General features: G+C 43.9%; 1 protein-coding gene across 2 annotated transcripts in view; it reads right to left on the minus strand.

Annotated features, from left to right (window-relative positions):
- Positions 1-25,686, minus strand: part of LRPPRC (leucine rich pentatricopeptide repeat containing) — a 576,320-nt gene that overhangs the window by 444,120 nt on the left and 106,514 nt on the right. For both annotated transcript variants that reach the window (XM_069233999.1, XM_069233998.1), the window contains exons 3-4: positions 18,952-19,074; positions 18,277-18,398 (exon numbers count right to left, since the gene is read on the minus strand). In XM_069233999.1, coding sequence (XP_069090100.1) covers positions 18,277-18,398; positions 18,952-19,074 — 245 coding nt within the window. The remainder of the gene's footprint in view (positions 1-18,276; positions 18,399-18,951; positions 19,075-25,686) is intronic.

Here is a 25,686-nt window from a genome sequence, read left to right on the forward strand (position 1 = left end):
TTTGCGCCTCAGTTTTGGAATGCCAGTCCTCTCGCTTTACACCTTCTTTGTAACTTCATTATTATCGTGTGCTTACTTCTAATCGGCTTTCACTCTGCCAGTACCGGGAAGCCCAGTGGGTTATCAACTGTGGTACGCAGCCAACCCGTTACAAAAGCATGCCTACGTGATTTGAATGTAGGGAGAATGCTGGGCCTTAATAGTGATTCTGAAAATCCTGCCTGAGCTCATTAGTAACAACTCTAAAAGGGCTAGAAATATGAAAGAATGTATTTGTGTAAATATGTTTTTGTATGGGATTTCCACCCACATCGCCATTAATGAACGCTCCTGCAAAATACAATGGTTTGCAGGTTGACCCACATGGGCATAGGAAGTGTGGGGGACGCGGGGGATATATCCCCCCCAGATTTTGGAGGGTGGGGGACACAGGGGATGAAGGTGGGGGGGGACAAGGGGACAAAACAATTTCCCCTTTTACATCTATTATTCAGAGGGCCATTAGCGCACAAAAGCGCTACTTATAACAGCCCTCTACCGACCATCCTCCAATCTGATGGGAACAGAACGAAGGTGAGTCAGGAGTCCCCTGTGCCCTCTGCCCTTTTGTTTGTCCTGTTTACAGCTGTGGGCATTAAGGGTGCTCATAAGAACAAAGGACACGAGGAGGAGAAAAGAGTTTTGGATGATTACTGTCTGCATCACCTGCCGCCTTGAAGAGGAGCACTGCAGGAGGCCTTTAAGAGGAGCTGCAGGACAATGAGGAAGATCTAAAGTGGAAACAGAGTCACACTCAGCCTGGTGCCTGCAGGCTAGAAAGGAGACTCTGAAACACAATATTTGTATTTGACTAAGATCACACCAGTTGGTGAAACAGTGAAGTCGAGATTGGGCCCAGATTTTACCTTTTCACACAATTTAGCTATTCGAAGGGTAAATTTTTCTAAGATTTTATCTAGGTAATGAAGGGCTTGATTATAGCATGGCTAACAGGGAGAAGCGATATTTCATTTTGGGCCGTTATGCCTAGCATTATTATTTATGTTGTTTTAATCATTACATACTTCAGCATATTGAAGTATATTATCTTTTCTCTATCTTTTCTTCACTGTACTCTGAAACAATCTACCCTATGCCACTGCACCCTACACCACTTTTCTCCACTCTGTGCTCCTCTACGCCACTGCAATCTATGCTGTACCACTCCACTCTACATCACTCTACTCTGCAGCACTCTACACTATGCCACTGCAATCTATGCTATTCTTCTTTAACCATTGTACACTACACCCCTGCACTCTGCCAGTGCACTCTTCACCACTTTACTCAAAACCAATGCACTCTATGCCACTGCACTCCATGCCAATCTACTCTGCACTACAGCACTCTCTTCCACTGCTTTCAATGCCACTGTACTCTGCGCCACAGCACTCTAGGCGACTGCACTCTATGCCACTCTACAATACACCACTGTACTCTGCGACCCTCTAATCTGCAACATTGCACTCTGCCACTGAACTCCACGCCACTCTACTCTGCACCATTGCATTCAATGCCACTGTACTCTGTCCCACTGCACTCTTCTGCACCACGACACTCTAATCTACTCTACACCACTCCACTCTAGGCACTTCACTCTACTTTGAAATCATCTCCTCTAGGACACTCTATTCTATGCCAGTCTAATCTACCCTGCACCACTCCAATGTACCCTGCGCCACTCCAATCTTCTCTGCACCGCTCTATGCTACTGCACTCTACATCACTATGCTCCACTCTGCAACAATCTACTCTTCACCATTATACTGTACTCTGCAGCAATCTACTCTATGCCACGGCACTCTATGCAGCTCTATTCTACTCTGCACCACTGTACTCTAAGCCACTCTTCTCTACTCTGCATCACTCTACATCACTGCACTCCACACCAATGCATTCTATGCCACTCTACTCTACACCACTGCCCTTTATGACACTCTACTCTGCACTCTGCCACTGAACTATACTCCTCTCTACTCTGCACCACGGCACTCTACTCTGCACCGCTCAACTATATGCCACTCTACACTAATCTACTATATGCCACTACACTCTATGCCACTCTACTCTGCATAACTGCACTCCACCACTGCACTCTACACCAGTCTACTCTACCTTGCACCACTCCACTCTACCATGCACCGCATCACTCTATGACATCACTCTATGACACATCACTCTGAACCACTGCAATCTATGCTGTGCTGTAGTGTGGTTAGTTTTACGTATTCATTGCGCTTTAGCTTCAGGCTTTAGGCCTTTGTCCATTTTGCCCTGAATATATTTTATTCATTTACTAATAGCTTAGAGCCTCTGTGCACTTTGCTCTACATGCTTTTTATTAGGCTTCGTACTGTTATTTTTCAAATAGCCAGTTCTACGGTGTTGTTTTTTATTCATATCACACTGTTTTGCCTACTCTGCACTAGAGTTCTCCATAACATATTTACTCTGTGCTTCAGTCAAGGATACAGTCTGGTACATTGCCGATAGACGTGGTAAGAGTTTAGACTCGGCATTCCTGCGTAGGGACATTTTGTGATCTCGCTGACATGTTAGTTATAAAATCACTTCCTTGTCCCAGTACACGCAAGAGGGAGATTCCGACCAGGGAACCACAACTTGACGCTGACTGCCTCGTTGCAGATGCTGAACCAAGATCACAGGTCTTTGCTCAGGTATGAGGGCTGATATCCCCATAGTGATACTAATAGGCAAGCTAGAAGCTTAACATGCTGTGCTCTAGATAGAACAAGCAGAGGGAGAGTAGAAACTGTTTGACAATATGATAGCCTTGTTTTTATGTTTTACTCTCCTGGTAACTATCACAATCCTACTGTGTTGTATCGTTCTGGTTATTGCGGCTCACGCCTTAATATCTAAAATACAGTCGTTTTATTAAAACATTATATAAAACTTATACTGTCTTTGTCATTTGTATATGAGATCATATTGGAAATAAGAGAGTTGGTTTGGATCTGAGTAACCACGACTTCCCTGAGAAGTTCCAAAGATGTCATGCGCTCGGCTGCCCAATCATTCCTTCCACATGGGAGAAATGAGGCACTGCTAGTTAGCCGGAGCAAAAAACGGGTTTAGGGTGACAGAGTTCTTTACACGTGGGTCAGACTCAGTCCCCCACACCGTTATCGATCCTGCTACCTAGAAATCCAGTAGTCTCATTTAGAATAATGAGAGCCCACGCGACATGGCGCCCAACGTTTGGTCTGGCTCTAATGATTAGGTCCGACTGACTCTCTTGGTCTCATATGTATTTTGACTCCTCGGTTCCGTATACGGAGACGTCCGTGGGGCTGAGGGTTTCCGCCGCCACGGCATAGGTGCTTCCTATTGCTTAGTGGTCAGTTGTTCAAGCTTGAACTTTGAAAGGAAAAACCCCGATATTGGTGTGCCTTCTCTGACCTGCAGCCGTTTTTTATAAAATGGCGAATCCTAATGTAGTGAACATAGCAATTAATATGCGACATCCGCTCACGGGACATCTATTGACACATGGACTGACAGTCCAGGGGGGTCCAGTCACTTTTGTGGTGGACGCCCATGCAGCCTATAGAACGGAACTTTTTTATTCTTGGGTCGCTTTTCCAGCAGTGGATGGGGGTACAAATACTTTTCACGAATACACAGTTGCGAATGCCCCTGGACAATACAGGGCTTACGCTTATTTAGAAATACCTCTATCTTATCAAGAACACCATAATTGGCTTGATGGCGCCCTCCCACACACAATAGCACAAGTAAGGTTAGGTCCACTGAGTAATGATGGTCCTACCTGGCCTTTATTGGCTACATATACACCACATCCTGCGGTTGCTCAATTGGCAGTGGTTGAAGTTCGTCGTTTATATACAGAATTAACGGCTACATATAGACGATTAGTTCAGTTTGTGATGCAGACATTGAACACTAATGCAGCGCGTGCTGCTCCAGCGCACCCACAGGCGGTGGTTCCGGGTCTTAATCCGGCCACTGTACACTCAGTTATGATTAAAGCACCGGCTAAACGAGAGGAGACTCCGTTTTGGCTGGCGCAAAAAATGAATACGCTGGAAGCAGTATTTCCCCATACGGGACCTCAGGATAAACATAGAATGTTGACGATGTGTTTGCCGTACGGGATGGTTCCTCCGGTGGACCTTTGTAATACCTGGGGCACGGTGTTTGCCGCGCTCTACACTAAGGCACATGGTACACCGACATTAGCTAATTTACCGGACGTACTTAAACAGATTCAGGATGAATATGGGGCTGCCCCTGCCTTGGATTTGGGCATGCAGTTGCTGGGCAATTTTGCCACAGTTTCTTCTATTATTTTGAGTAATCTCAAAGGAGAGGCAGTAGCACTAGCAGTGCGTATGCGTCTTCGGGATGTTCCGCTGCTTCAACAGGAGCGGGAGCTTCCGAGAATAATAGCGGAAACATATTCTAGTATTGGTCGTGATAGCCTAGGGGCTAGACCACAAAAACCCCAGTTACAGGGTAAAAATAATAAAGATAATGCTAAACAGCAACAACCTGAGGGTTCGAAAAAGCGCTGGGAAAAGTAACAGCAAACACCTAAGAAGGATGATGGGCAGTCTCCGCAACCGGAGACCCCACAGAATAAGTATAATCTCAGGAATAGGGATACTTTGAAGACGCCTGATAGATATCAATATACTGATACACGCCAATCTCGTTCCTTTCAGGACTCCTCAAAAAAGAGAAGTGAGAGAGGTGGGCAGTCAGAGCGGAGGACGGAGTACGTGAAACCAAGACAGGATTCACAACGCTCAGCGGAGGTTTCTATTAAACAAGAAGAGAAACCGCTGCAACAGAAACAGCAATTCAAAAAGAAGAAAGTGGCAGCTGTCTCAGTTAGACATGCCGCTCACGAAGAGAGTTCTCTTGACGAACAAGACATGGGCGTTAGCTCTGTTAGACAGCGCGGCAGAGGTCACAATAGTTCGCCGGAGTCTTCTAGAGCATCTGGAGGTGAAAGCAACTGATGACTTCATACAAGTAGAAACGGCGGATATGCGAGTCTCTGATCCTGATAGAGTATATGAAGTAACTATGCGATTGGAAGGGGACATTGACCGTGTTATAAACGCCATTTTTTGGGACCATGTGGTAAAATCATATGATGTTCTGTTGGCCGAACAAGATTGGCCACCTGACTTTGTTCGCGACTGTCCAGTTGGGGAGGAGGTTATTACACCTTCCTTCTCACCACTTGTTCCGAGAGAACTTGCGGAGTCCTATAGTAAATCATGGGCTCTAGCACAGGCTCCCGCCTTGTATAGAAATAACGTGGGGTGGGACAGACAATCACCTTATCATGTAATACCGATAAAGGGCGAACCTCAGCCACAACCGCAATATCCTATCAAATTTGAAGCTAGGGCATCGGTTAGGAAAATTCTTACTGAATTGGAGTATCAGGGTGTTATTGAGCCCTGTGTCTCGCCGATGAATAATCCCTTGTTTCCGGTTGCTAAACCGGACCATTCATATAGGATAGTGGTGGATTACCGACATTTGAATAGTCATACACGCACATATGCAATACAGAATTCACATAGCGCAGCGCTTATGAATAATATAGTGCGTAAAAAATACAAAACAACATTGGATATCTCGAATGGATTTTTCTGCCAGAATATAGCGCCCGAGAGTCGGGACTATACCTGTTTCAGTGCGTTTGGCTCTCAGAAAAAATGTTGTCGTTTGCCTCAGGGGTATAAGAATAGCCCAGGACTGTTTTCGGCTCGTGTAACTGAAATGCTGCATGAGTTCGACCCTGAAGCATGATCATATGTTGATGACATATATCTGACAGATGATGAGATTCTGCAACATCTAAGGCGTGTATCGCGCATTGTTGTGGGATTTGCTGATATTGGCTATAAGTTCAATTTTAAGAAATCAAAGATTGCTTTCCTCAGCGTCATTTTCCTGGGATATGAGTTGTCGAGTGAGGGCAAGAGCTTAGCGCCACATTTTTTGGAGAAATGTGCTTTATTGCAGCCTCCTAATACGGTTCGGAAGCTCCAGTCATTGTTGGGGTTTCTGAATTTTGGCAGAACTTACATTCCTGAATATGCAACGCGTATAAAACCATTATACGAGTTGATTCGCCTGATTTTTTCGAGTAAACTTTGGACGATTGAACATACACACATACTGCGAGAATTACAGAGTGATCTTTTAGCAGTTAAACACTTACACACTCGGGACAATAAGACACATTTAGTGATCAGGGTAATACCTGGGGCTGTTGGGTTTACTTATGTCACCTTTAATGAAGGGGAGACTGTCCCGATTGCATACAAATCTCACTTGTATTCTGCTGCAGAGCAACGTTTTGCACAAACTGAGAAAATTCTCACTGCAGTACAGATGGCTGTTATTAAAGAAAGACCGCTGGCCCAGGGTCAACGCATTGTTGTTGTTTCCCCGGTTCTGGCCTTAGAGGCTGTTACCAAAGCGAGTGTTCCTAATTCGAAGACTCTACACCCGCGATGGATACAATGGGCTACGTCTTTGACAGCCACTGATGTAGATTATGTATTTGACCCTAAACTGCAGACTCAAGAATTTCTTCAATACGAAATAGAATACCCTGTTCCTGCTGGTACATTGCCTATTGACCAATATGAAGTGGTCATGTATACCGATGGCTCTGCGCAACCGGCGGTTGGGACTAAACAACAGTATTCTGCTGCATGTGCGGTGGTGAGCGGCACTATGGAGGGGGAAGTGTTCTGCCCCCGACATACTTATACTAAAACCTTGGGAGATTGCACGGCGCAGCTGGCTGAGCTCAAAGCTCTATTGTTAGCGTTGGAGCATGCGGATCCGGCACTTTTAACCTTGCTGGTCTGTGACTCCTACTACTGTGTGCAGTCTTTCAACGAATATTTACACTATTGGAAGATGAATGGGTTCAGAGATTCTAAAGGCAACACCATTAAGCATAAAATGTTGTGGGGTAAGGTTGCGGATCTGAAGGAAACGCTTCCTAAAGTCCATGTTGTGCATACACTTGGACACCAGCGCGTTGGAATACACGTTGCTGGGAATACTTTGGCTGATGAAGCTGCGAAATCGGCAGTGGCTGTCGCCACTGTAGCCGCAGTGACTCGTTCGAGTTCAAAACCAGACACAGAAATTTCGGCTGCCATAAAGGCTACGGCTGATGGCACGCCTTTTCCTAAAGGATTTCCTTCAAAATATAGTTACTGCTTGAATGGTGCGCTACATGCTACTGTTACAATTCCAGGCATTGGTGTACGTGAAATTCCCAATAAAATTGAGAGACCTCGATTGATTTCTGCAGCACATGAGGGGGTGGCTTCTGCACATGCTGGGGTGGCTGCCACGATTTCACTTTTACAGGCTCGTTATTGGTGGCCTGGTCTCTATAAAGAGACGAAACAGTATGTCCTTTGTTGTGACATTTGTCAACAAATTAAGACATCGTCGGCTAGACGCCCGCAGCAGACGCCCCTTCTGATTTCAAACAAACCATTACAGTGTGTGTACTTGGATCATTGTGGTCCGCTGACACCAGATAGTGCATACAAATATATATTGGTTGCTGTAGATTCGTGCTCCAGATTTGTATGGGTATGGCCACAACGCTCGGCTGACGCTCGCACTGTTATTAAAGATTTGCGCATCTTTGTCGATATATTTGCAGTTGCGGCTTTTCATTCGGACCAGGGCCCTGCTTTTGCCTCTAAGGCATTCAGGGACACCATGGCTTCGTTGGGGGTCCAACTCCAATTCTCGTCTCCATTTCATCCCGAGGGAAATTCTGTCGTGGAGCGTTTGAATCGTGATTTAAAGCAGTCCTTAACGGCCAGAGTTATAGGTACGGGTCGTGGTTGGCTAGCCCACCTATATGGAGTACAGAGAGCACTTAATAACTTGCCTAGAAGGTCACTGGGGGGTCGTACTTCATATGAGTGCCTGTTTGGAACACAAATGTATGTTCCTGATCTAGATGGTCCTGGTGTGGAGGCGGCAGATATGCCCTTTGACATAAATGATTGTGTCACTGTTTTGCAGGATTTACAACAATTCCGTGAAGATAATTCTTCTGCCAATGCTGCCTCCTCAGGAATTAAGGATGAGCCAGTAACACCTACTGGTTGGATACCCAGGATTGGGGATCTGGTGCGTGAAAAGGTCGCAGTTAAAAAAGAATTTGGTCCTTCTTATCGAGAACCTGTCCCTGTGTTAGGGGTAAGCGGCACGAGAACTGTGATTTTACCGCCGCTGCGAGGGGCCAAAGGAAATCGCTTTGTTTCCATTGATAATGTCAAGTTACAACATGTGGCCGATTCTGCACAGCAGACCAAGAGGGACACCCAGTAGTTCCGGAATCCCTCTCACTACTGGGGATGAGGTCCCGCTGCAGGTGATTTTCACCGACACTGTTTCCTCTCCGAGCTTGGGGAGGGTGGATGATGATCTTGCGATCGTTCCACCGACGGCGATTAATATGGAATCTTGTGATCAAATTGCTGTACGTTCTACTGATGTTTCTGAACATGTGGTTTATAGCGTGCCACGGCGGGAGCCTCCGTCTGCTTCTTCGTTCAGAGTTGCACCTTTTGCTAGAACTGCTTCTGGCTGCTTCAACAACGCTGATAATGATGGGTCCGGCTCCTCGTCTTCGATGTCTTCTGTTCACGGTCCACGACGGCTGCTGGGATGGCTTAAACAAACATTTTGTTTTTCCTTGGAACTATTTTTGGCTATTTTTGGCCGTGATGACTATATTATTATGGTTGGGATTTGTGGTTACTTTTTTTCTGATTATACATGGTCATTTTCTTCCTGATCGATCTGACATTGAGCACGTGGAGACTGTGTTGAAACCACATTTTTCGTCTCATATGGTTCGAAGAGACTTGTCCACAGTGAACATTTCTGCTATACCAGTTCCGGATGGAATTGTGTGGGATAAAGTAATGTTTGATATATATGGTCCCACAGAATTGATTCAAATACTGTATGTCCTCAAATTATCTATGAATGATATTGTTATACCAGGCATTGTTTCTGATGATTGGGATGTGAAGACAGTAGATTCTATGCTAACGGATTTGCAATATTATACTGTCTATGACGATGAAGATGCTTACCAGTTTAGAGATAATCATGGTGACATGTTTTGTTACAACTATTATGGACACCACTTTATTCATAAAGCTAGTAGCCCTAAGTCCATGTTTAATTATGTGCAATGGGAATATTGCTCGACTCCTCCACAAGGGAGTTCAAAAACGTATTATGACAAATTTGCATATTTTACTGGGCATGATCCGCGTAATGCTAGGTCCTACTATTTTAAAGTTACACTGTATTCTAATAAGCAAATGTTATTGACCGATACTAAATTACTGTATTCTAATTTGTTTGTATCTAAACTGTCGGTCGAGGGATATGAATACTGGTTCAAAACTGTTGACTTGAAAAGTGTTTGGGGTACGAAAAATTGGCAAATGCGAGGCAGGGACACGTTATTTAGAGCATGTATTATCCCTGTGCAGATGATTTTCCTCAATGACACAGTACAACAGACTAGCTGTTTGGGCTTAGCGACGATTAAGGAATTAACTTTGCCTAGTATACCTGTCCCTTCTAAATTAAAAAATTGGCAGCACTATGTGAATGCTACTTTCAGTGACTTTACACATTGGGTCCAGAATGGTACACTTAACACTTCATCGTTACATCCAGGCGGGTGGTTATTATGGCCTATAGACACTAATATGTGTCATCAACGTTTTGTCACCTCTTCAGGGGGGTTCAGGACTAGTAGGGCAGACCCTCGTTACGTTTCACCAGAACATGCTGATATTATAACTATATACAGTGTGGGGAAGCTTTGTCAGCAATGGTTGAAGTCCTCCACGCTGGATGCAGTTAAGTCACATCTCATGTTACTGTCTAATAATACTGATTTACAAGATTTTTTGTCAGGTCCCAGAGTACCACGGAAGAAAAGGTTCTTATACGAGGTTTATAATAAGATTTGGAAGCTTTCACAACAAGAGGCTGCAGCCCGGTTGAGGCAGATTGATCAAGCAAATCTGATGCAGACTTTGTCTGTTGTTGATAATGGCATGCATACCCTTTCTGAACGTGTTTACACGATTGACAGCATTGTGTCCTCTGCTATAGACATTATTAAATCGGACATGTCTTCTTTATATCATGGGCAGAGTCAGACACGATCCATCATGCAGCTGGGTTGGACTCTTCAGACCTTGAAGGCGGGTCGCGTTCCATGGCAGCACGTTCGTGCCAAGGAGATCTTTATCTCTTTTACTTTGACTCGTCAACAACAACTGATGGCTAAAAAGGAAGCGACATATGTTATGTTAAATATTGAAAAATTAGAGAAACTGCCTTTCACGGTAGCTGAGATTCCGTCAGCTGAATGGTTGATCCATGGGGTTATTAATTTGCCTATTTCTACTTTGCAATTTACTTCGTGTTTGAAGCACATTCCGGTGGGTAGATATGAACTATTGGGAGACAGTTACATACACGAGGTGTGGGACCTTCCCTTTCAGTACAGATGTGTTAATGGTTTGAAGGAGGTTTTTCTTAGCGGCAGCGAATGCGAAGCTTCTGTCAGCCATTCAATGGTTTGTAAACAGCTGTCCTTGCACGGGGCGTGTAATGCTTCGATTGCTAACTTAGCTTGCTATCTGAAGGGAGTTCCAGTCCCGGTTATTAAAAACACTTTCCAGGTGCTTTCTAACGGCAGTTACATTGTTCTTAACAGCGAACGCTGCTGTGGCATGCGTGCCGGAATAGTTTACATCGTCATTGTCAACAAGGCCGTTACGTGCTGCGGGAATGTGCTGTTTCCCCCCACTCAAATTAGGGAGGTAGCGGACATCTGGCCTCATATTGCTACTTCCAAGGTTGATTTCGACAAGTTGAGTCGGCTAAAAGCTTTATTGTTTCAGAAGCATGTGGCCCTTACATCTGCTAGCGAGACCTACGCACTTCAGGTGGCAAGGTCATCGGCGGAGATACAGTCCCTTTTGAATACTAACTTTCCGACTCACTTCGGTGAACTTGTGGGACGTATATTTAATGCATCCAGCACTGCTGGTATTGCACATTTTTTCAAAGTCGTTGGTGTTGGTTTTGCTAACACCTTCTCTTCCATATTCGGTTTGATACCTTCGGCTATACATTCTATTTTCGGAAGCATTTTTGGGGGTTTCCCGATTACTTTGGCTTTATTGGCTGGAGTCTGCTGTTATTGCTATTTTTTCGCAATGGCTGTCCCGTCACGACGAGATCCTGTACTGCTGCTCCCATCAGCGCAGCTGTGTCGTGAACGCATGATGCAGCATTTTGGAGCAACACTCCTGGGACATTTGGAGTGCGACTGGTCTCTGTCATTCAGACCGGTTTTGGATTGTGTGCAACCCGTGTTTCGGTGCCTTTGGTGCTCGTTTGAACACGCACTGGCTCTCTGTCTCTCATTGCAGCGCCCTCCAATGGTCGATACTGATCTGTTGATGTTCCCGATGAGGGCTCATTCCCAGACTTGTGCACTACGGATGCGCTTGCTTCGTGAGGCAGTTTAGGAGATTCCCTTCCTGGAGGAAGATGGTATTGTCTCTTTCATAGGCCCTGCACGGGGTGCCGCCCTGAGTGGTTTTGGGGCTTTGGATCACATCTGCTCCATGGTACTTTGTGGCGTGGATCTTCCGATATTGACATATATCGAGGTGGAGGAATCCTATGTTCTATTGCTTCTGTCTGATGATTGGATTTTTACAAAATTGACACTATATTGAATTTGGTTGTGCTCACATGTTACCTAAATTTATGACTTTATTGTCTTCTCACCTTGTCGAAATACTTATTTTAGATTTGGTTTATATTTAGGGCATCCTTTTATGTTATTAGAACCACTTGCTACCGACAAGGGGAGGGTGTAGTGTGGTTAGTTTTACGTATTCATTGCGCTTTAGCTTCAGGCTTTAGGCCTTTGTGCATTTTGCCCTGAATATATTTTATTCATTTACTAATAGCTTAGAGCCTCTGTGCACTTTGCTCTACATGCTTTTTATTAGGCTTCGTACTGTTATTTTTCAAATAGCCAGTTCTACGGTGTTGTTTTTTATTCATATCACACTGTTTTGCCTACTCTGCACTAGAGTTCTCCATAACATATTTACTCTGTGCTTCAGTCAAGGATACAGTCTGGTACATTGCCGATAGACGTGGTAAGAGTTTAGACTCGGCATTCCTGCGTAGGGACATTTTGTGATCTCGCTGACATGTTAGTTATAAAATCACTTCCTTGTCCCAGTACACGCAAGAGGGAGATTCCGACCAGGGAAAAACAACTTGACGCGGACTGCCTTGTTGCAGATGCTGAACCAAGATCACAGGTCTTTGCTCAGGTATGAGGGCTGATATCCCCATAGTGATACTAATAGGCAAGCTAGAAGCTTAACATGCTGTGCTCTAGATAGAACAAGCAGAGGGAGAGTAGAAACTGTTTGACAATATGATAGCTTTGTTTTTATGTTTTACTCTCCTGGTAACTATCACAATCCTACTGTGTTGTATCGTTCTGGTTATTGCGGCTCACGCCTTAATATTTAAAATACAGTCGTTTTATTAAAACATTATAAAACTTATACTGTCTTTGTCATTTGTATATGAGATCATATTGGAAATAAGAGAGTTGGTTTGGATCTGAGTAAGCACGACTTCCCTGAGAAGTTCCAAAGATGTCATGCGCTCGGCTGCCCAATCATTCCTTCCACATGGGAGAAATGAGGCACTGCTAGTTAGCCGGAGCAAAAACCGGGTTTATGGTGACGGAGTTCTTTACACGTGGGTCAGACTCAGTCCCCCACACCGTTATCGATCCTGCTACCTAGAAATCCAGTAGTCTCATTTAGAATAATGAGAGCCCACGCGACAGTGCCACTCCACTCTGCGCCCCTCGACTCTTCACCACTCTACGCTACTACAATATATGCTAAACCAGTGCAGTCTTCGTCAATGCACTCTACACCACTTTACTCAAAACCAACGCACTCTATACCAATCTACTTTGCACCACTGTACTCTATGCCACCTCACTCTAGACCACCCAACTCCACTCTACGACAATTCACTCTGACATTATACTCCATGATACTAGACTGACACTCAATTCCATTAAACTCTAACACTTTCTCCACTCTGTAACTCCCTATATGCCACTCCATTCCACTTTAATCCACTCTATGCCACTCCACACCACTCTATGCCACTTTAATCCACGATAATCTACTCAACGCCACTGCACAACCCTCTATGCCACTCCACTATACAACAATGTACTACGCTCAACAACACTCTACCCAACTTTCTCTACGCTAGTTCACGTTACTTTACTTCACTCTACTCCAGTTCACTCTTATTTATGCCTTTGCACTCTACCACTCCACTTTCTGACACTATTACACTGTGACACTACTCCACTCTACTACTACTTTATGGCATTGGCGCTTGATTAGAGATTCAGATCTCCATTGATTGCCTTGTCACTCATATGAGACGTGAGTCAGATTTATCTTCGCCGTTTTGGTTACAAGCACTCTGTAACCTTTTTAACTCAAGCTTAACGAAGGCTTAGGATGATCCTGATACTTTTCTAGGGGATCGAAATATCATCGACCAAAGTACCTTGACTTGAATTTGTGATATTGTACATAAGTTGGCATAAGCATAGGTACTATGAGCTAATGACTTCTTGATTCACTATTTGAGTCATTCATGTAAAAGTGGGTGTATAAAAGCTTGTAACTCATTATTGTGGATGCTACCCTTGTAGGAAAGTAGCCTCTTTCTAGCTTGGTTACCCCCACATTTGGCCTGTTTGCCAGTGTGTTTGAGTGTGTCTACTGGGATCCTGCTAATCAGGACCCCAGTAGTTATGCTCTCTCCCTTAAATTATGGTTGTTGCATACTGGTAACCCAGTATTTCACCCATGATTGGCATACTGGTGCCCCCTTATAAGTCCCTATTTTATTGTACTTGGGTACCCAGCGCATTGGGGTTCCAGGAGATCCCCATGGGCTGCAGCATTTCTTTTGCCACCCATAGGGAGTCCATGCAAAGGCTTCTGCAGGACTGCCATTGCAGCCTGCGTGAAATGGTGCATGCACCCTTTCACTGCCAATTACACTGCACCGGGTCACTTATAGGTCACCTCTAGAGCAGGCGCTCCAGCCCTGAGGGCAGGGTGCAGAGTACCTGTGTGTGAGGGCACCCCTGCACTAGCAGAGGTGCCCCCACGACTTCCAGGACCATTTTCCCCAGACTTCAGGAGTGCGGGGATGACATTTTACACGTGTACTGGAAATAGGTCACTCCCTATTCCCAGCTACATAATCATAACTCCGAACATAGGTATGTTTGATATCAAACATGTTGGAATCATACCCCAAGGCTTTTGCAAGCATTGGTTTTATGATTTCATGCACTCTGGGGGCTCCTTAGAGGACCCCCAGTATTGCCATTCCAGCCTTCAGAGGTTTTCCAGGCAGCCCCAGCTGCTGCCACCTCTCAGACAGGTTTCTGCCCTCCTGTTGCTTGAGAAGCTCAAGCCCAGGAAGGCAGAACAAAGGATTTCCTTTGGGGAGGGGAGTTACTCTCCCTTTGGAAATAGGTTTGAAAGGGGTAGCTTCCTTCCCCAGGCCACTGGAAATGCTTAGAATGGCACATTTGGTGCCCTCCTTACATAATCCAGTCTAAACCGGATCAGGTACCCCCAGTCCATGCTCTGGCACGAAACTGGACAAAGGAAAGGGGAGTGACCACTTCCCTGTCCATCACCACCCCAGGTGTGGTGCTCAGAGCTCCTCCAGAGGGTCCCTGAGTTTTGCCATCTTGGATTCCAAGTTGGCAGGGACCTACGGGAGCATCTGAGTGGCCAGTGCCAGCAGGTGGTGTCAGAGCCGTCCTCTGATAGGTGCTTACCTGTTTAGCTGACCAATTCTCCTTTCAGGGCTATTTAGGGTCTCTCCTTTGGGAGGTTCTTCAGATTCAGATTGCAAGACTCCAGCAGGGATCCTCTGCATCCTTTACTTCACCTTCTCACTGAAGAAACTGCATCTGGACCCTCCAGGAACTCCACAAACTGCAACAACGAAGCAAAGATGACTTCTGCAACATTGTAACTTCAGCTCCTGCCAGCAACTGCAGCTATTTCCCGGTTGTGCATCCTCAGAGGACAGCCTGTCTTCAGTCTGCACCAGAAGAATGAATGAATCTCCCTTGGAGTGAAGGAGTCACTCCCCTGCTTCAGCAGGCACCTCTCTGCAACGATGACCATCTGCATGGGTCCCCTCTCCTGACGAGTTGCATGGATCCTGCATCACGGGTGGTAGACTGAAGTGGTCCCGATGGTCCTACTGTCCAACTTTGGTGGAGGTAAGAGCTTGCCTTCTCACGCAAGACAGTACCCCGTGCACCACGTGTTTTTCAGTTGCTAAGGCGTGTGGCATCCTTCTATGAAATTCTTTGTGCACAATGTAGCTCCGGCCCCCAGCACTCCTTCCTGAGATGCACAGCTTCCTGAGTGGTTCTCTGGCGGTGTGGGATCCTTTGTTTTTGTGCTGCGCGGGCCTCCTTTTGCAACTCCATTTTCTCCATGCTGGGGGACTCCTGTGTGCGCTGGCTGGTATTCTGTGGGCTCTCTGAGTTGCAGAGAGCCCCCTCTGACTCCTCCTCCTGGGTAGAGTCCACCAGGTCCCTCCTGGTCCCAGGCAGTGCCATTTTCCGCTAACCATGAGCTTTTCCTGTGCCAAGGCTTGTTGGTGGAATCCAGCGATGCAAACCAGACTACAATCATCCATCCGGTGTGGGATATCATCTGCACCAACCACGAACTCGCATCCATCTTCTTGGGTGCAGTACTGACTTCACCAGTGGTTCTTCTTTTGCACCTTGATTCGGGTTAGCAGGGGCCCCTGTCCTCCCTGGACTCTTCTGTGCTTCTTGGACTTAGTCCCATACTTCCACAGGTCTTTAGGTCCAGGAATCCACCCTTTGTGTCTAGAAGTATCTTCTGGTTCTTGCATTATCTTCTGTCTCGTGTTCTTGTGTGTTCTAGGAAAGTTACTGTGATTTACTCCTGCTTTCCTGGGCTCTGAGGTGGGTTTTATTACTTACCTTTGGTGTTTTCTAATACTCCCAGCGCCCCTCTACACACCACACTTGCCTAGGTGGGAAACCGACATTCGCATTCCACTTTCTTAGTACATAGTTCGTGTTTCCCCTAGGCCCATTTCTAACCATTGTGATTTTCACTAATTGCACTGTTTTCTAACTGTTTTTATTGCTATTGCTGCATACTAGTGTATATAATTGGTGTATTACTTACCTCCTAAGGGAGTATAGTCTCTATGGTACTTTTGGCATTTGTGTCACTAAAATAAAGTACCTTTATTTTTGTAACACTGAGTATTTTCTTTCATGTGTGTGAGTACTCTGTGACTACGGTGGTATTGCATGAGTTTTGCATGTCTCCTAGATAAGACTTGACTACAACCACCCCTAGAGAGCCTGGCATCTAGACACTACCTACGTTTCACTAGTAAGGGATAACTGGACGTTGTATAAGGTGTAAGTACCATAGGTGCCCACTACAAACCAGGCCAGCCTCCTCCAAGCCACTGTACTATACAGGTTACTTTTTACATTTTTCTTGTAATTGGCGACATTGGGTCATCCAGATAACTTGTGTAATGCCCGAATACCAGTCTTTCTCGATTTCCCCTGTTGATGTTTTCCCACTACATTTGATCTTTTATATTTTGATTGAATAAATGCATAAAACATTTCATTTGCATACTACTTTAATATCATTGTTTATGGGAGTGGTGTTGCATTTTTTTTCAAGCGACCCCTGTTCCTTTAAAGTTTACTGCTCCATTCTAGGGCACTCTACTTACTCCATGATACTACGCCACACCAGTCGATGACACATCATTCTCCTTTATGCCATTAACTTTGAGCCATGCTGAATAGTAGTCTCACTAGTGTACAGGGTGGCTAAAACACATTGGCAAAGGCAATAGAACTTCCATAGGCGAGACCTATTGACTTCGCCAATGCTTGTTTATAAGGTATGAACTTTAAAGTGACTTGCAATATCCTTATGTACACAGGGGGTATTTTACACCTCCAACTTTCCCACAAACCACTTAAAACCTTAGTGCATAGCTTCTGTCATTCCAAGCTATTAAAGTAGAGCAGAAGAAAGAAAAGCAACAGTCCATTTTCTGGTTTAAACAGCTGCATTAATTATGCTCTGTGACCTGATCTGCCTTTTACCTTGGCTGCTAGCTCTGGCTGAAGGCATTGTAATGTCTGAACTCGATGTAATAACCCTATCATAGTCATTTTCTGATGTCTTTTCTTTACAATCAGTGAATGTCTTTTCTTTACAATCAGTGAATGTCTTTTCTTTACACGCTGTGAATTGGTGCATCACAAACAGCCGTTTCTAAAGAAATTAGTGACTGCAGTTTATACAGAGATTACAGAATCCATGTTATATAGCCTGTAACTCCAAGAGCTTCTTCATTTGAAATGCTCCTAGTTATGAATGATGTGGAGCTGAGCTTCCCAAGATCACACACAGGAGTAGAAGTGTTTTTAGAACTATGGTTTCCGAGCACAGTTTACAACTATTGTACCTAATCGCTTTTGATCTCTCCAGTGCGGTTCCAATTGGCATGAGGCGAAGGGCATGATGGGTGTGGGGCGCAAAGGGTATGTTCTTCCTTTTTACCCTCCTACCTTGATTTGCTTGGTGCATGAAGATGCAAGGTTAATCAACATGTTATTTTCATATTTGAGCTAATTACTTTGTGAATGTAAATAACAATAAAAGATACTTTCAGACTGTGAAAACATGCCTTCCTTTCTCCCTATTTCACTTCCAATATATATGACTGTGTATATTTATCGGAGCCTGCAGTTCGTAAACAACGAGCGATTTGTATAGGGTTGATTGAAAGTCCCCAAGGCTGTCCCTGTCCCCCCCAGAAATTTATTGTCTCCTACGGCCCTGTTGACCCACTAGGCTGGAGTTTGCGCTTTGTGGACTCCATTATTTCCATTTATAGCTTAGTGCACGAAATAAGGCGCCATGCAGAAATGGTAGTGTGAATACCAACCCGATTTGGAACAACATTTGCAGCTTCCATTTTGGCCAAGAAGTCGGTGGGCGAGAACCTGTGCTCATTTTGAAGGTAAACTTTCAGTAAGGCATTGTAATGGCTCACATCATACACAGCTCCTAAAGGAGAAACAAAAACAGACTACATAAAGTAATGGTGCCAAAATAACATTTACAGTCAGAGGTGCTTGCCGCTTTAATATCTACCAACTTGCTCTTACGCAGAGAGCGTGCCACACCCAGAAGTGACCAACTTGCTCTTACGCAGAGAGCGTGCCACACCCAGAAGTGACCTATCTGCATACCGAAAAAGTACTTTTGGCGAGCCAAATATCTACGCATGTAGCGCATTACCGTGACCAGGTTTTAATGAAAAAACACACCAAATATTACATTTGGATAATATTAAAAATATCTCGTTGTGAACGCGCGGGTCAAATCATCAGTCACCGAGCTATAAATAATTATATTGTTTCAGTGCCCCTAGGTGTCAGTATTACTCTCAGAATAGGAACTGACATTTTCTCCGTTATAAATCGGCAGCACGACTTACGCTGAACTATTTTCCAGTATCTGAGGTCTGCCCGTGACCACGGGAGAGCATTTTCAAACCACTTTATTACCTCATTTTCCGTTAAAGGCAGATTTGTATTAAGGGGCGCCAGGATCTTACCTAGATTTTGCAATCTGTCCCATATTTTGTGGGCGAGCTCGGTTCTCTCCGACAAATGAAGCTCGGGCAAGAGGGAGCCACAGCTACGCAACAAAAGCAAGGCCTGGTTACTGCTGGGGTAGCCTGCAAGGAGCATTGAAGTAGACACCGTTACATGAATTCGGAAAAACCTACGGGAAATTTCAATTCTTTAACAACAGAAAAAGTTAATTGTACTCTTAGAGAGGATAAACAATCTAAAAACATGAATTAGCCAACACTACATACATCACTTATTTTGAAGACATAGAATAACCCAAGCAAATTTGCAAATGTATACACCTGGTTGTTCCATGCTGCTCCACTGTGTGTACAAAGTTACCAAAGTAAGTTTACCTCAGACCGCTGTAAAACAGCACCACTAAGGTTTAACCTAATTTATGAGGCCCAGAGGGCTGAAACTGGTCTGGGATTGTGTTCCTGTTTGGGAGAGAGGCGGCCTAGCAGTTAAGACCGGACAATTCTGATGGAGCTGAACCAAAACTGGTTAGCATAAGATTGGCTTCCAGCATGTAGTCACTCAATAAGTAAAATGAGGTGCACGAGAATGAGGCCTACACAGTAAGCTATAGTACCAAGACTATAACTTGAAATCTGCAAAGAGGACCATTGTAAAAAAGCATTAACCCACAGAGCTGTCTTAGATAAAATATCACATTGTGACCTCTAGTTTACATGTTGTGTTTTGAAACAGCTACATTAACCCTCTATTCTGCTTTATGATTATTACAATCGGTGTACAGATTCCATACACTCTGAAGCAGGTATCTCAATGTAACCTATGTGAGGATTACAACACTAGTGATTGCCAGGGAGTCCTTGTTAGAGAAGGTGCAATTCTGGCACACTGGTGGTGTGTCAATGGTATTTAGTCTTAACAGCCTAATTTATTCCAGCACTGAGTTGTTTATCAAACAGGAGTTGCATGTTTCAGGGTTTACTCTTTTTCTATCTATGTCTGTATGACAGATGTCTGTAGGAGTGCGGCCCTGCAGTGATTAAGCACATGGGATGTCATTTTGGGAGTGTTCACGCTGAGAAGAAGAGAATGGGGAGTTGACAGTAGGAGAGGGGAGTTGACAGTAGGAGAGGGGAGTTGAGTGACCATTGAGGAGAAGCAGAGAGGAATTGAAGGCCAGAAACTACAGGCTTTACAGGAAATGCTGTTAGAAGCCTTCGAGAGACAACCCCTGGGATACAATTTCAGAGTTATTTAGAACCTCTATGAGGTTTGTTTTGTAAATTCCTAGGTGCCTGAAACAGCAGATGTCTTTCAGAGAAGGACCAAATCTCCCTCAGTAGCTGAACTGCAGATGAGAGGGAGACCCTGATATAATTAGTATTTCAAGTGGACTGCCAGGATTCTACCAAATACCAGACATTGGGTTAACTGAGCCACTTGCTTGGCTTGTCTTTAAACATCTTTCTAACTCACCAGTTATGACAAAGAATGATGCTGGGAGGACATAAAGGAACTAAGAGAGGGAATTCTGTGGGTCAGGGCTTCCCAAACTTGTTAGAAGAATGACCAAGTTTTTAGTAGGACAATCTTTTGTGACCACCTAGCTTTAATGGACAGGAGGCGGGCAATTTTAAAAGTAATAAAGCATTGTGTGGTAGTGCATTGTTATTTGCAGACAGCACATTTTCCATTGAAATGGTCACAAATTTACACAGAAAGACAGTTTTATAGCTACAACTATATTGCACGCAAAAGAATGTGTGGAAATCGGGTTTCAGTGAATATTTATTAATTGTGCATCAGCAAGTAAAAAGTGTCTTGATTGGTTCTGATCCTACTACAATCTTTGTCACCATCACCCTACAGAATTACAAAATATGCTTCATTTTGCTTTCCTAACTGCTGAATGTGTACAGTTCATTTACATTTTGTTGTGCGTTCACACTTCATGTACCCCCATAGGTTTGTCACATAATTCACTTTATTTATTTTAACCCGACTGCAAAGTGAGAGGAGTTCATAAACAAGTCTCAGTGTTAAACAAGCATTTGCAATGCAACGTGTCTCGCATTTCTCAGAGTTAGAGCTATTAGCAGTTGTAAACTCCCAAATGGACTTTTCTTGCCACATTAAATAGAAAAAAAAAAGAGCGCGATCGCGCTGCTACAGTTCACTCGTAGTGAAACCTATCGACAAAGTGCAGTTATCTACATAACTGGCAAAAGTGCAATTAACAATGTAACAGGGTCAATGTCATGCAAAGCGCTCGACTTCTGCCAAGCGAGATCGCACTGTAAAAAAAGATAAAAAGTAGTCCACAAACCGGACGGAAAACAGAGAGCCTCTTATGTTTTCAGTACTTGGGCACTGCACACGAGGAGGGCTAACCACCGGAAAAGGCATGACGTATGCATGCTGTCTACTAATGAAAGCAAGCAGATTTTAAAAGACAAGCCCACAAACCAATGAAAGACACTGACGTGACATGGACGGTGCACCGAGCCCTTTTCTAAATACTAACACGTCTCGCAAGCGATACGCAAGCACATGCGAGCAGCAGGGGCAGGATCCCTAGCACTGTCGCAGCTTCTGATAGTATGTGCTTCCATTCCAGTCCTACCAAGAAGCTAGGAGAGGGCTTGAGGTTGGTTTTCCTCATAAACCTGACACTACTGCTCTATCTGGCTCCACCTAAGGACTAACAGCACCAGACTCCTGCTCTGCTCAGTCATAAAGCCTCTCTGTTGCCAGCAAAGGAAGAAAGTTGAGTAAAAAACACATAATTCAGTGTTGCTTCTCTGTGCATGTGTCAGTGAAAATGTGTTTGCAAATGACTGTGTTGTTAGTTATTGCGTTTGAGAGTGTCAGTGGGTGTGAAAGAGTGAGAATCAATGAGTGAGTGACTATGAATATTTGAAAGCGAGAGACTGAGTAAAGCAGGGGGAGTTAGAGTGAGGGGGAGATTGCGAGAGGCTGTGCATGGGCCTCTATCAATGGTGCAGCAGCTGCACTAGGGCAGAGACCCTAGTGCTGCTGCTCCTGCTGCACTATTAAAGCAGCACACCTGTTGCCCAAAAGTTCAAGGGGGGGTGGGGGGATTGGTGGGGGGGTGGGGGAGTGTGTGTGTGTGTGCGTGCTTGTGAGTAAGAAACAGTGAGTGTATGGGTACATTTGTGTGTGAGGCCATCCAAGGTAAAGCTTGAAAAGAACAAAGTGTATCAGTGGTAACTATTCCACCCAACCACTTTTAGGTATCACTAGCCGTACGTAGACACTAGCTACATGCACATTCATGTGCATTAAAAGTATCAAACTCTAAAATGTAATATCCTAGGGGTTGGCAAGACTTTGATGTACACACATTTATATCACCGTGGAGCTTTAAAAGGGTCCAGACACATTGCAGAGAGACTGAGATCCCATTTACTGTTGAGCATTTTACATCGCTAAAGATTACAGCGGAGAAGGTGGGAACTATTGACAGGATATATAGACAGTGCAGCATACAGCTTTCACGGTCATGATTCAGGAGCCAAAGAATGAGGTTCTGCTACTTAACCCAGTAAAATATCCTAAAATGCAGCCTGTTTGTGCCTAAGTCAGCCATTGCATCTGTCCATTTTGACAATTTATTCACGGAAATAGTTTTAAAAAAATTACATTCGATACAAATATTGTCTATTTATCTACAAATGAGAAATGTGAAAAACACTTAGCGGATAACAAACGTGTTAAATATAAATGTAGAGTTTTTATAGGTTTGTAAGGGCTCCTAATGTTGGCCGATTTGGAAACTAAGGCTGACAGAGGGAAATTATTTTGTCCACGATCACTTAACGGAATGTGATGATGACAACATGCTCTGCCAAAAGCTCTGGAACTCTACTTCCAGCGAACTCCCGCCTTTTGGAATAAGCACCCTCCTCAAGGACTCCTCCACTTTTACATTCTGACCCTGTGACCTCCTCTGCCAATTACCCTCCACGCCCAACATCATTGTTCCCATAGGATGCTCTGAATCAATCACTTCAGGTTGCAAGAACAGGCAAAACCCTAAAGAAAACAACGCAAACCCGACAACGCAAACCTTGGCAGGCAAGCATTTGATCTTCTCATCTTTCCATTCAGCTCCGGAGACACTGCCCTACCACAGCAGTTATTTTCTCGCAAATCTATCCTTCTGCTTGTGTTGGCACTACAGCCTCAGGTGCACTTGACTTAATGCAAGAATCAAAGACAGCAATTACCATAGAAAGAGCGACTCCCAACAAGCGGCATTCATAAACAGGCTCGTTCGGAGAATGGCTTTGCCGGCAGTCCGGCCACTGCGGGCGCATTTTACAGCTTTGGGGGACCCGCCTTCACTCGCTTCGCTCTCATTATTGTATCTCTTATTGCACAGGAGCAGCCACAGAGCCGCTGACGGATCGGCAGTGTGCTCGGATTCAGACACTATTACAGCAAGAATACATTAGCGACTGTCAAGACACACTTAATGAGTGGCATTTCTTCCAGATGCAAGGTTTCACAAACATCGTATACGTTTTACATACAGAAAAGCATTCAATTATTTTTATGAGGCTTATGTTAGAGCGTACGCAGACCACTTTATATTTTTAAAATTCAAAAATAGACAAATGCATCTGTCACGATCGAGTCCAGCGGTCATTACTCTGTAGTTACCTGGCCACGGTTGCTTAGAAACTTGCATTACCATTCTCTAAAGGAACATTTGTTTCTCTGTCCAAGGCTACTTCGCCATTTCTCGTCTCGTTTTACAGTTTATTTTATATTAAATCGGTAGATGCGTGCTTCTATGTAGGAGGATGGTACCTGCAACACTTGGGTAGACTTAGACGAGAGAAAAACCAAAATTGAAATAGGGTTAGCAGTTGTGCAGGTGAAATTGGTAAATCGTAGTTGTAGTTTTACCGTAAACCAGAGGCTGGTCAAGTGTAGAGATTTACAAAAGACAGTACCAGAAGGAGCACAGTGCAGCCTGGACCAAACCTCGATGAATTATCCAGGAAAATACTGCAAAACGATTCCCCTGGCAGGAACCGAGACTATAGTCAAAATATTGCAACATTTTGTGGGTTTTCTGAAAAACAATTGTAAAACAGTGCTGTGCAAGAAAACAGTTTTTTGTCCTAAAAATGGCATCAACAAAAAATGCTGTGCTGGGAAGATCATATATTCCCAGCTTTCAGAAACAAGCATAGTTGTAAAAGAAGACCAATGCATCTTTCAACCATAGCTTTTGCATTTTTTTTTTACTGGAAGTGCATTTAAAAAAAAATCTTTTAGTCTAGTTTCAACCAACTTGATAGTTTGCGAAGGAAACAGGTGTCAACACATGGGTGAAACTGGAAAAGCTAGAACTTTCTGAAAACTAGACTGAATTTTGCAAGTGGTCATTCAGGTATATAGCCCATGATTTTTCAAAAGAAACTAATTGTTGAATTAAATAAATGCTAAAAAAAAAAATGTAGGAAAAACTAGCAAGTGGAGACTTTTTCAGCTGTACGTTTTTTGCCCCGAAGGCAGATATAAACAAGCATTTGCAATGCAAGGGGTCTCACATTCGCTCAAGTAAGAGCTATTAGCGTTCTGAATTCTTAATGGGACTTTTCTCCCAACATAAATGGAAAATAAAAAGTAAAACAGTTGACATAAGCGAGCTGATTCAAAGCGCCATAGCCACCGTGAGCGAGAAAGAGACACAAAAGGAAAAAGAAGTTTGCTTGCAGTCAAACATAACGGCAATAGTGCAATTATCCATGTAACAGAGTTGTTGGCCAAGGCGGTAACAACACTGCCCCATGAAGGAACAAAAGTAAACCATTTACCAATGATAACAAAGGATTTTTGAATGGCAAGCCAATGAACGAGTGATAGTGATAGGCATGCGGTGGGCGTGGTTAAAAGCCCACCTAAAAATACATTCCAGGAAATGTCACATGGAACAAATGACCACTTGCAGATCTGCCACATTTGAACAGATGAACTGCTACAGTATCAAGTCTAGTGACATTCCTTGATTTTCTGGTGGCAGTTCAATACTTTTGCGGTACCAAAGTCTCCATTGGTGAAATCCTAAATCTCCCAGATCAGATTCACGGTCAATCCTTGACCACAATGCCAATGGTTTCACCATAAATTGGAGATGAAGGACAAGGCGCTAAAACAGCAGTTTAAACGTTTTGCACCATCTTTACAGAAATACTAACAAAATAAAAACAAGCAAACCTATTCCATGTATACCCATACACAGAAACATCAAATTTGCAAATGAAAGTTATACGAAATATTATGGTTTACAAAACAGCCTTCAGTGAAACAGAACTACATTTGTTGAAACGTGTCAAAATACTTTGCTCAATTTAGTACTCATAAAAAGTGTTGGATAAAGATCGAAGTAATATTTTAAACATCACTTGCTACTACAGTTTTGCCAAGCTACACATGAATGATACAATCGCCTGAATCAAGGTTAGTAAAATGAAAGGCTAAGATGGGTATATACAAATCTCTGCAGCAAGGGAAGCACACACTTCCAGGCACAACCCACCAGAACCTTTCAAATACCCTCTTAATCAGAGGTTAGGTTATATTTATTTGTATTTGTATTTGGTATCTATTTCAAAGAACATATGTCTTGAAAAGAATACTTTACAGGTAAGAAAAACTGTACTTTAAACAAGGAACTCAGTATTTCATGCCCATGTAATTGT

Source organism: Pleurodeles waltl, chromosome 5 (assembly GCF_031143425.1).
Source record: "Pleurodeles waltl isolate 20211129_DDA chromosome 5, aPleWal1.hap1.20221129, whole genome shotgun sequence".
Taxonomy (NCBI): Eukaryota; Metazoa; Chordata; class Amphibia; order Caudata; family Salamandridae; genus Pleurodeles; species Pleurodeles waltl.